Source organism: Callithrix jacchus, chromosome 4, assembly GCF_049354715.1.
Source record: "Callithrix jacchus isolate 240 chromosome 4, calJac240_pri, whole genome shotgun sequence".
Taxonomy (NCBI): domain Eukaryota; kingdom Metazoa; phylum Chordata; class Mammalia; order Primates; family Cebidae; genus Callithrix; species Callithrix jacchus.
Genome location: NC_133505.1, coordinates 88,776,477 through 88,792,937, shown reverse-complemented (window position 1 = coordinate 88,792,937; position 16,461 = coordinate 88,776,477). Strand labels below are relative to the sequence as shown.

Sequence of the window (16,461 nt, the reverse complement as noted above, 5' to 3'; positions counted from 1 at the left end):
AACCATAGAAATAGTTTTACCAGTTTTTAGTAACATTTTTGTAATTACCAATACAGCTAGCTAAAGAGTTTCCTTGGAGAATGAATGGCATCATACATAAAAGGAGTAAAAAAATTTTACATTTCCTTTAAGAATTGACCCCACTATCCCATTTTACTTTTAAATTTTTGCTTCTTTTTGTCTGTAGTGACTTACAGAGCACTGAAAGGGTTGTTTTAAATATTTTGTCTTGCAATATTATTGCTGTTTGGAGAATGAATTTGCCAACCTCTTCACTATGTCATGCAGTGAAGTAGAAGTAGACTTATTTTTATTACTATTTTGGATAAAATTTGCTTGGATAAAAACTGCTTGTATTTCCATACATTTTACCATTTTATTATATATCAACCTTTTAAGCTGGGATTATTTTTATTCTTTCTGAAATACACATTTTAGAAGTTTCTTTAGCAAAAGTCTTTTGATTTTTATTTATCTAAAGATGTCTTCATTTTAACCTTACTGTTGAACAATAGCTTTGTCTGGGATAGCAGTTATTTTCCCCTAGCCCCTTGAGGGTTCTATAGCCTCTAGGCTTTACAACCACTTTGTGAAGTAAGTACTATTATTATTCTCATCTCATAGATGAGGAAACAGGCACACAGGTATACTACATCCATTCTGCTCAGTAATGATAGTCTAACAGTAATGATTAGTCTTACTAAACTATCAAGAAAAAAATACCTCTCTGCTTTAATTCCTATAGCTTTATAGTAACTTCAGTATTTAGTACTGTTAATCATGTGTATTACCTGCCTGTGGCTTCTATCGTTACAATTAAATAATTTTTAAAAATCTGGTGGCTATAGAGTACTTAAGTGTCAGTCATTGTATTGAGCACTTACTTTTATGACTTCATTTAATCCTGCCACCAACCTTATGGTCATAGGCTGTTACTATTCTAATTTTTCTGATAGGAAGTCAGAGGCACAGAACAGTTCAGGACACATAGTATGTAAGGATGACAAGATTCATCCCAGGAGCTCTGACTCCCGAGCCTATACTTGTAAACTAGTATGACAGCCAAGTAAATACTTAAAAAGAAGGATAAAAGATGATTAATAGTACTAAATATTAAAGTTACTATAACACTATAGGAATTAAAGCAGAGAGGTATTTTTTTCTTGATAGATTAGTAAGACTAATCATTACTGTTAGACTGTCATTACTGAGCAGTACCAATGTGGTATACCTGTGTGCCTGTTTCCTCATCTATGAGATGAGAATAATAATAGTACTTACTTCATAGAGTGGTTGTGAAGAGTAAGTGTGTGTGTGTGTGTGTGTGTGAGTGTGTGTAATATAAAGTGTAAACATATTTGTTGTCATCAGCAGTAGTAGAATAAAATAGAAAAGCACAGATACAGACCCTACCATATGTATCAGAATATAGTATCTGATTACACGTGATTAGGAAAAGCATGGACTACCACCTATGTACTGCCATAGGTGGGTGATTATATAGAAAACAGAAATTTTGATATAGCTTGTTTTTTTTAATCTATGGCCTAACAGTAAAAGTATACTGGATTTAGAGGTTAACTATTTTCTAAATCTATGATACAATTTGAGGAAATTTTTGATTAATAGTTAAATATATGTAGAGGAGACTGTTGTAAGCATTTCATCAAAGGAGAAAACATAAATAAAAGGATTGAAAAATCTGACCACATAAAAATTTAAAATTTATTTGGTGAAAACAATTAGGAACACTGTCTAAATAAGTAATGGTACAGTGTACTAGATTAGAAAAACTATTTGCAACATGTATAACAGAAGGTACTATTCTTATGAAATAATAAAGAAAACAGCTATAACAATAGAAAAATGAACAAACATAGAATCTTTCAGAAAGAATTTAAAATGACCAATAGACATAGAAAAAGGTGCTAGGCTACAATAGTAATAATAAAAACTAAAAATAAAAAGTTAATACCAGTTTTCACCTGTTATAATAATTTAAAAAGATAGTCTGTCAAGGATAAATATATAATTATATATAAATTAACTTAATGGAAGGGAAATAACAGAATTACAGAGTTTTTTTTTATTGTATCAGAAGCAAAAGAGAGAAAGCTCATCTGCCTTGTGATATCAGGGAGTGGTAGTTTGAGACTGTCCTTGAATTATAATGTTGACAAGAAATGACAAATGAGTGCAGGGTTTAACATTCTCTTTTCTGGAGGTTTGACATTCAGGGGAAGAAAGGTAAGTAGCAATAGGTTTGATTTTGTCATGGTCAAGGGAAGTGGTTTTAAACTCAGGTAGTCCTGAAAATGCTTGAGGACAGGAAAGGACCAGTGGAAGAGGAGAAATTGAAGCTGTCACTATAAAGAGGTGCAGTTGATTCAGTAAGGTCCATAGAGAGATTAGAAACAAGGAAGCAAGAATTGTTCTCACAAGTTGAGAAAGAACATAGAAATAAAAGTACGAAATATTTTAATGTAGGGGAAAATTGAGAAGGTTAATATTGTTCTCTCTAGCATTGATCTTAATGAGGTAGTGACTGGTAAGAGACTTGGGAGACCAGGAGAATAAAAGAAGGTTCGTAAAAGCTGCTGCTATGGTCTAATCATTACTATTCCATGGTTAAGTTTTATATGTTGAAATGTAGTCCCCATTGTGAAAATATTAAGAGATGGGGCCTTTGGGGAAATGATTAAGCCATGGGGACTCATCCTTCATGAATCTTTTATCAGTGTCCTTATAGAAAAGGCTGAAGAAAACATGTTTACTTACTCCTGCCATGCAAAGATATAACTAAAAGCCACTATCTATGGGAAAAGGGTCCTCACCAGACACAGAATCTGCTAACACCTTAATCTTGGACTTTTCAGCCTCCAGAGCTATGGAACAACAGATTTTTATTGCTTATAAATTACCTAGTAGAAGATATTTTCTGATAGCAACTGCTATGGGGATTGTGTTGTGGACCAGTAACAGATGAAAACAAATATTTCAGGACTTTATTGAGATCCTGGCTGAGATTCAATAGCACTGATTTATGTGCTATCTTAATAGAAAAAGAGCTTCATAGTGATAAAAAACAAGTGGACAAGTAAGCTTAAGGAGACAGCCAGTACACAGTTGAAATAACTGTCTTTGGCATACAGAGATGAAGCTAGATGGGAGGAATGGAAGGGCCACAAGGAAGATCTGACTGTATCTTTCACTATAAGCTTACATATACTACCACTTTATAGCCAAATAGGGCTTTTAAACCATTTTTTAAACAATTTTTTTTCATCTTTCACCTGAGTTATTTTGCTTCTATTTTTCCTTAGCTTATAAAGCCCCCCATCTCTACTTTTGGAATAATAACTATTCGTTAAAACTTAGCTCATTTGTTGCTTTGTGTTTGATCACAGCCAGAAGTGGTATCTGTCCTCTGAACACCGATTATTCCTTATTTATACCATATTTATTTACTTCTCATTTACTTCAAAAAGAGTTTTATTTCTACTAAAAGTTAAATTCCTTAAGGAAAGGGAACATATTTTGGTCATTTTATGTTATTTCACAGTGCCAACACAATGCCTTTTCCATAGTAAGCTTGTAGCAAATATTTGCTGAACAGATATGATATTGCATATTTATACTAAGCAGCAAGATAAAACCTTTATTTTTATTTATTTTTTTTTTCAGGTGTATTGAGTATTTTTTTTTTAATTTTTTATTGGATTTTAGGTTTCAGGGTACATGAGCAGAGCATGCAAGACAGTTGCGTAGGTACACACATGACAGTGTGCTTTGCTTTCCTTTTCCCCTTCACCCACGTTTGGCATTTCTCCCCAGGCTATTCCTCCCCACCTCCCCGTCGCACTGGCCCTCCCCTTTTCCCCCCTATAGACCCCAGTGTTTAGTACTCCCCTTTCTGTGTCCATGTGTTCTCATTTTTCATCACCCGCCTATGAGTGAGAATATGCGGTGTTTCAATTTCTGTTCTTGTGTCAGTTTGCTGAGGATGACATTCTCCAGATTCATCCATGTCCCTACAAATGACACAAACTCATCATTTCTGATTGCTGCATAATATTCCATGGTGTATATGTGCCACATTTTTCCAATCCAGTCTATTATCAGTGGGCATTTGGGTTGATTCCAGGTCTTTGCTATTGTAAACAGTGCTGCAATGAACATCCGTGTACATGTGTCCTTATAGTAGAACGATTTATAGTCTTTTGGATATATACCCAGTAATGGGATTGCTGGGTCAAATGGAATTTCTATTTCTAAGGCCTTGAGGAATCGCCACACTGTCTTCCACAATGGTTGAACTAATTTACACTCCCACCAACAGTGTAAAAGTGTTCCTTTTTCTGCACATCCTCTCCAGCATCTGTTGTCTCCAGATTTTTTAATGATCGCCATTCTAACTGGCGTAAGATGGTATCTCAATGTGGTTTTGATTTGCATCTCTCTGATGACCAGTGGCGATGAGCATTTTTTCATATGATTGTTGGCCTAATATATGTCTTCTTTCATAAAGTGTCTGTTCATATCCTTTGCCCACTTTTGAATGGGCTTGTTTGTTTTTTTCCTGTAAATCTGTTTGAATTCTTTGTAAATTCTGGATATCAGCCCTTTGTCAGATGGGTAAACTGCAAAAATTTTTTCCCATTCTGTTGGTTGCCGATCCACTCTAGTGACTGATTCTTTTGCCGTGCAGAAGCTGTGGAGTTTCATTAGGTCCCATTTGTCTATTTTGGCTTTTGTTGCCAATGCTTTTGGTGTTTTGTTCATGAAGTCCTTGCCTACTCCTATGTCCTGGATAGTTTTGCCTAGATTTCTTTCTAGGGTTTTTATCGTGCCAGGTCTTATGTTTAAGTCTTTAATTCATCTGGAGTTAGTTTTAGTGTAAGGTGTCAGGAAGGGGTCCAGTTTCTGCTTTCTGCACATGGCTAGCCAGTTTTCCCAACACCCTTTGTTACACAGGGAATCCTTTCCCCATTGCTTGTTTTTGTCAGGTTTATCAAAGATTGTATGGTTGTAGATATGTTGTGTTGCCTCCGGTGCCTCTGTTTTGTTCCATTGGTCTATATCTCTGTTTTGGTACCAGTACCATGCTGTTTTGATTACCATAGCCTTGTAGTATAGTTTGAAATCCGGTAGTGTGATGCCTCCCATTGTGTTCTTTTTGCTTAGAATTGACTTGGCTATGTGGGCTCTCTTTTGGTTCCATATGAAGTTTAAGGTGGTTTTTTCCAGTTCTGTGAAGAAAGTCAGTGGTAGCTTGATGGGGATAGTGTTGATTCTGTAAATTACTTAGGGCAGTATAGCCATTTTCACGATATTAATTCTTCCTAACCATGAACATGGAATGTTTCTCCATCTGTTTGTGTCCTCTCTGATTTCGTTGAGCAGTGGTTTGTAGTTCTCCTTGAAGAGGTCCCTTACGTTCCTTGTGAGTTGTATTCCAAGGTATTTTATTCTTTTTGTAGCAATTGTGAATGGCAGTTCGTTCTTGATTTGGCTTTCTTTAAGTCTGTTATTGGTGTAGAGGAATGCTTGTGATTTTTGCACATTGATTTTATATCCTGAGACTTTGCTGAAGTTGTTTATCAGTTTCAGGAGTTTTTGGGCTGAGGCGATGGGGTCTTCTAGGTATGCTATCATGTTGTCTGCAAATAGAGACAGTTTGGCTTCCACCTTTCCAATTTGAATACCCTTTATTTCTTTTTCTTGCCTGATTGCTCTGTATAGGACTTCCAGTACTATATTGAATAGGAGTGGTGAGAGAGGGCATCCTTGTCTAGTGCCAGATTTCAAAGGGAATGCTTCCAGTTTTTGCCCATTCAGTATGATATTAGCTGTTGGTTTGTCATAAATATGTTGAGATATGTTCCATCGATACCGAGTTTATTGAGGGTTTTTAGCATAAAGGGCTGTTGAATTTTGTCAAATGCCTTCTCTGCGTCAATTGAGATCATCATGTGGTTTTTGTTTTTGGTTCTGTTTATGTGGTGAATTACGTTGATAGACTTGCGTATGTTGAACCAGCCTTGCATCCCTGGGATGAATCCTACTTGATCATGATGAATAAGTTTTTGGATTTGCTGTTGCAATCAGCTTGCCAATATTTTATTGAAGATTTTTGCATCTATGTTCATCATGGATATTGGCCTGAAGTTTTCTTTTCTTGTTGGGTCTCTGCCGGGTTTTGGTATCAGAATGATGCTGCTCTCGTAAAATGATTTGGGAAGGATTCCCTCTTTTTGGATTGTTTGAAATCGTTTTAGAAGGAATGGTACCAGCTCCTCTTTGTGTGTCTGGTAGAATTCGGCTGTGAACCCGTCTGGACCTGGACTTTTTTTTAGTGGTAGGCTCTTAATTGCTGCCTCGACTTCTGACGTTGTTATTGGTCTATTCATAGTTTCAGCTTCCTCCTGGTTTAGGCTTGGGAGGGCACAGGAGTCCAGAAATTTATCCATTTCTTCCAGGTTTACTAGTTTATGTGCATAGAGTTGTTTGTAATATTCTCTGATGATGGTTTGAATTTCTGTGGAATCTGTGGTGATTTCCCCTTTATCACTTTTTATTGCATCTATTTGGTTGTTCTCTCTTTTCTTTTTAATCAGTCTGGCTAGTGGTCTATTTTGTTGATCTTTTCAAAAAACCAGCTCTTGGATTTATTGATTTTTTGAAGGGTTTTTCGTGTCTCAATATCCTTCCGTTCAGCTCTGATCTTAGTTATTTCTTGTCTTCTGCTGGGTTTTGAGTTTTTTTGATCTTGCTCCTCTAGCTCTTTCAATTTTGACGATAGGGTGTCAATTTTGGATCTCTCCATTCTCCTCATATGGGCACTTATTGCTATATACTTTCCTCTAGAGACTGCTTTAAATGTGTCCCAGAGGTTCTGGCTTGTTGTGTCTTCGTTCTCATTGGTTTCGAAGAACTTCTTTATTTCTGACTTCATTTCATTATTTACCCAGTCAACATTCAAGAGCCAGTTGTTCAGTTTCCATGAAGCTGTGCCGTTCTGGGTTGGTTTCTGTATTCTGAGTTCTAACTTGATTGCACTATGGTCTGAGAGGCTGTTTGTTATGTTTTCAGTTGTTTTGCATTTGTTGAGCAGTGCTTTACTTCCAATTATGTGGTCAATTTTAGAGTAGGTGTGGTGTGGTGCTGAGAAGAATGTGTATTCTGTGGATTTGGGGTGGAGAGTTCTGTAAATGTCTATCAGGTTTGCTTGCTCCAGGTCTGAGTTTAAGCCCTGGATATCCTTGTTGATTTTCTGTCTGGTTGATCTGTCTAATATTGACAGTGGAGTGTTAAAGTCTCCCACTATTATTGTGTGGGAGTCTAAGTCTCTTTGTAAGTCGTTAAGAACTTGCCTTATGTATCTGGGTGCTCCTGCATTGGGTCCATATATGTTCAGGATCGTTAGCTCTTCTTGTTGTATCGATTCTTTTACCATTATGTAATGCCCTTCTTTGTCTCTTTTGATCTTTGTTGCTTTAAAGTCTATTTTATCAGAGATGAGAATTGCAACTCCTGATTTCTTTTGCTCTCCATTTGCTTGGTAAATCTTCCTCCGTCCCTTTATTTTGAGCCTTTGTGTATCCTTGCATGTGAGATGGGTTTCCTGGATACAGCACACTGAAGGGTTTTGGGTTTTTATCCAATTTGCCAGTCTGTGTCTTTTGATTGGTGCATTTAGTCCATTTATATTTAGGGTTAGTATTGTTATGTGTGAATTTGATACTGCCATTTTGATGCTAAGTGGCTGTTTTGCCTGTTAGTTGTTGTAGATTCTTCATTATGTTGATGTTCTTTAGCATTTAGTGTGATTTTGGAATGGCTGGTACTGGTTGTTCCTTTCTATGTGTAGTGCCTCTTTTAGGAGCTCTTGTAAAGCAGGCCTGGTGGTGACAAAATCTCTGAGTACTTGCTTGTTCGCAAAGGATTTTATTTTTCCTTCACTTCTGAAGCTCAGTTTGGCTGGATATGAAATTCTGGGTGGAAAGTTGTTTCCTTTAAGAATGTTAAATATTAGCCCCCACTCTCTTCTTGCTTGTAGAGTTTCTGCCGAGAGATCTGCTGTGAGTCTGATGGGCTTCCCTTTGTGGGTGACCCGACCTTTCTCTCTGGCTGCCCTTTTTAATCTCTCCTTTATTTCAACCCTGTTGAATCTGACGATTATGTGCCTTGGGGTTGCTCTTCTTGTGGGATATCTTTGTGGTGTTCTCTGTATTTCCTGCAATTGAGTGTTGGCCTGTCTTGCTAGGTGGGGGAAATTTTCCTGGATGATGTCCTGAAGAGTATTTTCCAGCTTGGATTCATTCTCTTTGTCCCCTTCTGGTACACCTATCAAACGTAGGTTAGGTCTTTTCACATAGTCCCACATTTCTTGGAGACTTTGTTCAATCCTTTTTGCACTTTTTTCTCTAATCTTGGTTTCTCGTTTTATTTCATTGAGTTGGTCTTCGACTTCAGATATTCTTTCTTCTGCTTGGTCAATTCGGCTATTGAAACTTGTGCATGCTTCGCGAAGTTCTCGTATTGTGTTTTTCAGCTCCTTTAATTCATTCATATTCCTCTCTAAGGTATCCATTCTTGTTATCATTTCCTCATATCTTTTTTCAAGTTCCTTAGTTTCTTTGCATTGATTTAGTACATGTTCTTTTAGCTCACAAAAGTTTCTCATTATCCACCTTCTGAAGTCTAATTTCGTCACTTTGTCACAGTCATTCTCCGTCCAGCTTTGTTCCCTTGCTGGTGAGGAGTTTTGGTCCTTTCTAGGAGGCGAGGTGTTCTGGTTTCGGGTGTTTTCCTCCTTTTTTCGCTGGTTTCTTCCCATCTTTGTGGATTTATCTGCTTGTCGTCTGCGTTGTTGCTGACTTTTCGATTGGGTCTCTGAGTGAACACCCAGATTGTTGATGATGAAGTATTTCTGTTATTTGGTTTTCCTTCTACCAGTCTAGCTCCTTCGCTGTACGACTGCTGAGGTCCACTCCAGGCCCTGCTTGTCTGGGGTGCATGTCTAGCAGTTGTGGCACAGCGAGGGATGCTACCAGTTTCTTTTTCTGCTATCTTTGTCCCAGGATGATGCCTGCCAAATGTCAGTCTTTTGGATATACAGGGGTCAGGGAGCTGCTTGAGGAGACAGTCTGTACTTTATAGGAGCTCAATTGCTGAGCTGTGAGCTCTGTTGTTCATTCAGGGCTGTTAGGCCGCTATGTTTGATTCTGCTGCAACAGAGCTCATTAAAACCCTTTTTTTTTCAAATGCTCTGTGTTGGGGGGTTCGGGCTTTATATTTCGATGTCCGTTGAGGTGTCCTGCCCAGCTAGGAGGCGGACTAGCCACTGTTTGCCTGCCGAGGCTCCGCCCTGCTGTTGTGAGGTTCGCCCTATTGCTGCAGGCTCTGCTGTTCTGCTGTGGTCTCCGCCACTCCCTGCGGCGGAGTCTCTCTGTTGTAGTGGGTTGCCTCGGCAATGGCAGGCTGCGTCAGCAGTGGTCGTGTATCTCAGTTGGGGTGGGACCTCAGTAATGGTGGACGCCCCTCCCCCACAGAGCATCTCGGACCGTCTGCTCGGGATCGTTTGAAATCGCCATTTTGTTCGTCCCACTGGGCTATCTCAAACGCTCTGTCCCTGCAATCCCCTGGGCTGGCCCACTGTCCAAGTCTCATTCAGTCTCAAGTCCAGCCCTCTCAAGTCTCAGGTTGCTGGTTCAACATGGCACCCGGACAAGCGCGCCCTGTGGGGAGTGCTGGGTAGGGCCGGCCGCCGCCACCCTGGCTGCCGGCTTCGCCAGGCAGACTTACTGCCTGGCGTCCCGCGTCTCCTTTATACTTGGGAATTTCCTCATTCTGTGGGCAACAAAGATCAGTCTGGAAATGCAGCTCCGACTCACCTCTCCACGGATTCAACGAGAGCTACAATCCTGGGTTGTTCTCACAGTGCCATCTTGAGTCCTCCAAGATAAAACCTTTAAAAGAAAATAATGTTTTCCTATTTCTATGGGCTAATTTTAAAAGTTTATTTTTTTTTTGTTTCTTTTCAAATAGTATTTTATTAGCTCTTTTAATATGAATGTTTTTGTCCCATAGGTATGGCATGAATTGCCTTATTCAGTTTGAAGATTTTGCCAACATGAATGCATTTCGTCTCCTGAACAAGTATCGAAACCACTATTGCACATTCAATGATGATATTCAAGGTAATGCAATTTCCACTGCTTATGGATTCCAATTAAATCAATTATACTGAGTACCTTTAAATTCCAGGAATTATGCTTGTTGATGTCACATATTGTTTCTCATCTAGTTGCATAATATTTGAGGAAAGTACTCTCTGACTCTAGAATATACCATATTATCCATTAGCTAGAAAATGAGCTCCAAGAAATCTGACAAAATCCCTGGTGATTATGCCTAAACAAAGAATGAAATGTATGAGACCATATTATTCATTGTTTAAAAATAAAAGTGTATGTACTTCTCTCTTCAGCCTCATCTCAGTCAGCCAATTTGTGCTTTACCCCAGTAGGAGCCGCCTTTGTACCGTGTGCTGCATTCTACTATTTGTCTTTGATTGTAGATGCTTGGCTACCTGCCTTTGTCTGAGCTGCTGAATTTGTTCCTCTTTAAGCTCTACTTTTTTAATCCTCTACAGATCCTTTCAGAGCCCACCCCCTATACACATGTCTCACTATGAGAATGTTAGGGATCCTGTTTCATTATTGGAAGGTAGGGGGAAAGCACAGGTAGATGTCCTGAGGAGAAAGACCATAAAGAATTTTTGTGACTTGAAATAAGATTTAAAATGCTTCCATTTCACTAATTTTAATAAATGTTTTCCAGTGTTTATGTTACTTGTTTTTCAGCAGCATTCCACATTGTTGACTCACCTTGTTTGTTGAAATACTCTGTGCTGTTGGCTTCCATGTCACAGCATTCTGCTGATTTCTTCTTACCTCTTCGGCTGTTGGCCTTTTCTTTTTCTTCTGAAAGTTCATCCTTTACTGTCTAGCTATTAAATGACAAAACACTTTATTTTTAAATGACCCACTCAATGCCAGGTCATTTTCTTTTTGTTCTCCTTTATGTTGTTAGGACTCCAAGTCCACAGATTCAGTTAGCAGATTTATATCACCAGTCCAGACTTTGTGTTCCAGGTCTATATACCCAGCTCTTTATTTAAAATCTCCTCTAAGGCACCTGTAATCCCAGCACTTTGGGAGGTCAAGGCAGGCAGATCGCTTGAGCCTAGGAGTTCAAGACCATCCTGGGCAACATGGCAAAACTGTCTTTACAAAAAAGTGCAAAAATTAGCCCAGCATGGTGGTGTGTACCAGTAGTCCCAGCTACTCAGGAGGCTGAGGTGGGAAGGATTGGATCTCTTGAGCCCAGGAGCTTGAAGCTTCAGTAAGCCATGCTCATGCCACTGCACTCCAGCCTGTGTGACAGAGCAAGGCCCTGTCTTCAACAACAACAACAGCAGCAGCAACAACAATAACAACAACAAAACTCCTGTTGGATATCTCAAAGTTATCTCATACTTAACCTACTCCCAAATCAAACTCTTATTTCCCCACCATACCTGACCTTCTTCCAGTGTTCTTTTCAGTGAATTCTGATAGCTCCCTCTTCAGCTTTCCCACCAAATATAGTCTGTCACTAAATCTTTCCCATTTCTTATCATAAAAATCTGCATTTTCAATAGATTTCTCCTCATCACCCTACTGTAAATTACTATCATCTGAGAAATCTATCCACATTTACTCTTGCTTCCCCTTCTTATATGTTTTCTGCATAGTATCTCTACAGTTTGTCAGATATAGATTTTTTTTTTTTTTTTTGAGATGAAGTTTCACTCTTGTTACCCAGGCTGGAGTGCAATGGCATGATCTCGGCTCACCGCAACCTCCACCTCCTGGGTTCAGGCAATTCTCTTGCCTCAGCCTCCTGAGTAGCTGGGATTACAGGCACGCACCACCATGCCCAGCTAATTTTTTGTACTTTTAGTAGAGACGAGGTTTCACCATGTTGACCAGGATAGTCTCGATCTCTTGGCCTCATGATGCACCCGCCTCGGCCTCCCAAAGTGCTGGGATTAGATCTTACTAAGTGCTGAGACTTTTGTGGTGAACAGATAGTTTTGTTTTGGTTATAGAAATCTGATCATATTATTTCTTCCTCAAAATAATTTAATGGATTATCATTGTACTTAGGATAAAGATGAAAATCTGAATGTGGCCCAAAATGCATGGTCTGACCCCTGTTTTTCTTATTCTAGCTGCACATCCTTTCTCAGGTCCTGAAATGAGCCAGGTTTCTTCCTATTAAGGGAAGAAACTTTCCTATGGCAGAAAGTTACACAACAGTTTCTATTTTTTCTTGGAAACAATAGATCAGAAGTTTGTGGAAGACAAAAAAATATATCTAATAGCCTGTAATTTTTCTTTGAAATAACAGGATTGGAAATTTGAGGAAAATAAAAAACAGATCTGAAAGAACTATTGTAGAGGGCAAGAGAGCCACTGACTATGAAACATATAAGGATTCAGTTAGTGGACATTGCAGATTCAGTGAAATTAATACTGTAAATATTTCATGATGCCTGTCTGAGTAGCTTGAGTTTTAACAGTTCAGGAATAGGCAAGGCTATAATGAAGAACTGGATTTATCTACATTAGAAATTTTATTGTATTTGTGCAAAAAAAGGACAACGGAAAAAGAGCTAAGGTTAAAGTGATGACCATGACACCAAGCTGGATAGGGAAGTAAGTGAAGATAAAAAGATTGTTAGATAGGGGAAAAGGCCTAGACATTTCAATGGGGTTGAAGAATGGGTAGAGAAGGATAATTGAATAAGAGACCTGGGAAGATAGGAGGTTGTAGACCATACATGAAAGTAATTGGTCAAATCTTCCTTTTCCCCAAATTCTTTGTGATATTAATTACATTGTTCCTGTAGTGCCAATTTTCATGACAAAGATGCTTAAGTTATTTAAGCTTCATTTTATTCTTTTTCATATTAAATTTCTCATTGAGTATTCATGAAAAATGAATATTTGGAGATGTCAAAAATAAAAAAAAACCTCAAAATTTCCAGGTGTTAAGAATTATGAGCTATAGAAAGACAGCCTAATTTTAATGTTATTTGTATTTGTCCATTTTCACACTGCTACAGAGAACTTTCCTGAGACTGGGTAACTTATATAAAGGAAAGAGGTTTAATTGACTCAGTTTCTCATAGCTTGGAAGGCCTCAGGAAACTTACAATCATGGCAGAAGGCAAAGGGGAAGCAAGTGCCTTCTTCACAAGGCAATGGGAGAGAGACGAGAAGGAGGAACTTCCAAACACTTATAAAACCATTAGGTCTCATGAGAACTCACTCTCTATTACAAGAACAGCTTGGGGGAACTGCCCCCATGATCCAATCACCTTCCTCCCTTGACACATGGGGACTACAGGTCCTTCCCTCAACACGTGGGGATTACAATTTGAGGTGAGATTTTGGTGGGGACCCAGAGCCAAACCATATCGGTATTGCACACTAACTTGAAGATACCATGTATAATAATTATAGAGTGCCTTTGTTGCTACAAACACATGTTTTGTAGACCAGTGTTTTGAAGTCACTTATCAATTCATTTTGCAGTGTTCTCTAAAACAGCCACCAGTAAACTGTTGAACAAACCTATAGAATTCCTTTAATATTATATATATTTTGATTTTGTGGGTCTCATGTAAATGTCCATACAAAGTCCATAAATGTCCATAAAATGTCCCTACTGGTTAAAGACCAGTATTAAATAATTTTGAATCATCATGTAGAGTTAATGGGAAACAGAGTTCAGTTTAAGAAAAAGAATTCTAAATTCAAATTATCAAACAAAACAAACAATTAGGGTCAGGATTTCTATCCATCAAGGCCAGGAATTTACAGATCAGGCTCTGGGTACATCAGAATGAAAGTCTGGAGCACAAGAAATCAGAAGCAAGAGCCAAGCCTAGGTCCAGAGCAGTGCATGAAGGAGCCCTGAGGATCCACAGCAGAATATTCCCCCTGAGCAGGGCACCACAGTGGAGGCATTAAATTACTAGTTTTTCACCATGACTAATTTGTCCTAAAATATAATATGTACATATATAGTCTTTTTATTTCCATATAGGAATTTGTGTTCAGAAAGTATTTCATAAGGCAGAAAGTATTACTGCCTTAGGAAACAAAAAGATAGGTTTGAGAAAAATATGTCTAATCTCTGACTAGAGAAAACCTTTGGTAAGTTATTGGGGTTCTGACTAGAAATGTCCAAACCATTTTGTGCACGTCATGCAAAATTGTGTCCTTATGACACATTTTCTCCATACGGTTCTTTTTTACCTTTTTAACCTTGTGTTCTTACCATTATGTCCGCAGATGTAATACTTTCCTCTTTGTGGGCACAAAAATTGCATTCTAGTGCCAACAAAAATAATTATCTAACCATTACAGCCTTACCATGTAAATAAGTGTGTTTACACTGGACCCTTGGGTGGACTCTTTTCTTTTTCTTTTTAACAGATGTGCTATTTAAAGATATGATTTATGAAAAGTATTTGATTAAAATTATATATACTTAGAAGTCTACTAAGTTAGTTATCTAAAATAACCTTAAATAATAGAGATTTTGGTTCAAAATGTATTTTAGACATGAATGTGTTCCTATAAATTATTTTAAACTGGAAAAATGCAACAAATTGAATCTATTAAGAAATTGGATGTGTAATTATATAATCTGAAGACAATCAGAATTCAGCAAATTCAGACTGAAAAAAATTACAGTTTTAACCTCTAGTCATTTAAAATAAACTACATAAAGAAATTTTTCTTCTCATAATAGCCTCTCTGGAATTGCTTTCCTGTAACATGATACTCTAAATATTGCACATGGAAATTTTAGCCATAATAAACTAGTTTGACTTGTTACAATTTTTTTAAAATACATTTACTGTATTGGGCTACATTTTTGTAAATATAGTCTAATTTTATACTGAGTGCTTTGATTGAAAAGATCAAAATCAGACATGGTTAAACAGATCTTCACAAAAGGATACCATGGCCAGTAAACGTATTTTGGAAGTTTAGCCTTACTATAAAGTTTTTAAAAATTTATTAAACAGCAAGTGAGAAACTGATTTTTCTCTATCAAGCTGGCAAAGATTTTCATTATAATCCCAACTGTTAATGATGCTTTTAGAAAATGACAGCTTGCATACATTGATGATAGAAGTATAAGTTGGTACTCTTTCAGGGGGCAGATTGTGTCAAAAACCTTAAAGACATTCAGATCTTTTACCTGATACAATTCTTTTATACAAGTTTATCCTGAAGAAATAATGATGTGCAAAACAAATATACAATGTATTGCAGTGCTATCTTTAATAGCAAAAAATCAGAACCCCCTAAATATCTAAAAATAGAGGTTTGGTTGAATAAATTACCACATACCCATAGTAGGGAATATTATAACTGTACAAAATAATATTTTTAAATATAGACATGGTAAGGTAGTCACAAGTTATTTTTAAGAGATGAAAGCATGTTAAAATAGTAAGTATTTAATTAGGTATTTTTTGTAAATTAAAATTTTTGAATATACACGTGTCACTATGAGACTAAAATTTGTTAAGACTATACATAAGAATGTTGAAAATGCTTGTAGCTAGACAGTGGGATTACAGGTGACTTTTTTGTCTTTGTTTATCTGGATTTTAACTGTTTGATGCATTTACCACAATGAGCATGTATCTATGAATAACTATTTCAACTGCAAAAAGATCAAACATGGCACAATTATTGAGCCATATCAAAAATACCTAAAATATATTCTTTGATTAGCAAGATAACTTAGTATCAAATCTTTTAACTTCCATTAGTATTCTTCCCAAAGTGGTATTGTTTTTTATGTTGTAATCTGGAATTTGCCATCATCTCATATCAATGACATTCTTCATTATGTCACCACTTATTTGACAAAATATTGGACATAACTGATCATAGCAGACGAGACAAGTTATGCAAAGAAAGATAACAGCATTGTAACTATACTTCTTACTCATAGAATTTTCTGAGTTAATACTCATTTAATGCTTACAGTATAATATTCTGAAACTTTTTTATGTGTAGATCTTATATTTATGTGTAGATCCTAAAAGTATAGGTTTTCTTTATATTAATATGCAAGAAAATATTTTAGATTATTTTATTATATTGGAATGTGTTTGTCAAATACTTATCCAAAAATCAGCACATGAATTAGAATATAAGAATATTTTGTTAAATATTTTTATTACAAAAGAATGTAACATAGAAGAATTTTAAAGTATTACTTTGCCTTATTAATAATGACACCCCACCACTTTGGGAAACATGATCATGGTTGAAAGATAGCTTCTTTTGCTGTAACTTCAACCTCTTTCTCTCTATT

The 16,461-nt window shown here is 37.1% G+C and overlaps 1 protein-coding gene across 2 annotated transcripts in view; it reads left to right on the top strand.

Moving 5' to 3' along the window:
- The window catches only part of ME1 (malic enzyme 1), a 274,752-nt gene that overhangs the window by 218,376 nt on the left and 39,915 nt on the right, over nucleotides 1–16,461 (top strand). For both annotated transcript variants that reach the window (XM_002746772.6, XM_078369643.1), the window contains one exon: nucleotides 10,093–10,202. In XM_002746772.6, the coding sequence (XP_002746818.2) occupies nucleotides 10,093–10,202 (110 nt within the window). The remainder of the gene's footprint in view (nucleotides 1–10,092; nucleotides 10,203–16,461) is intronic.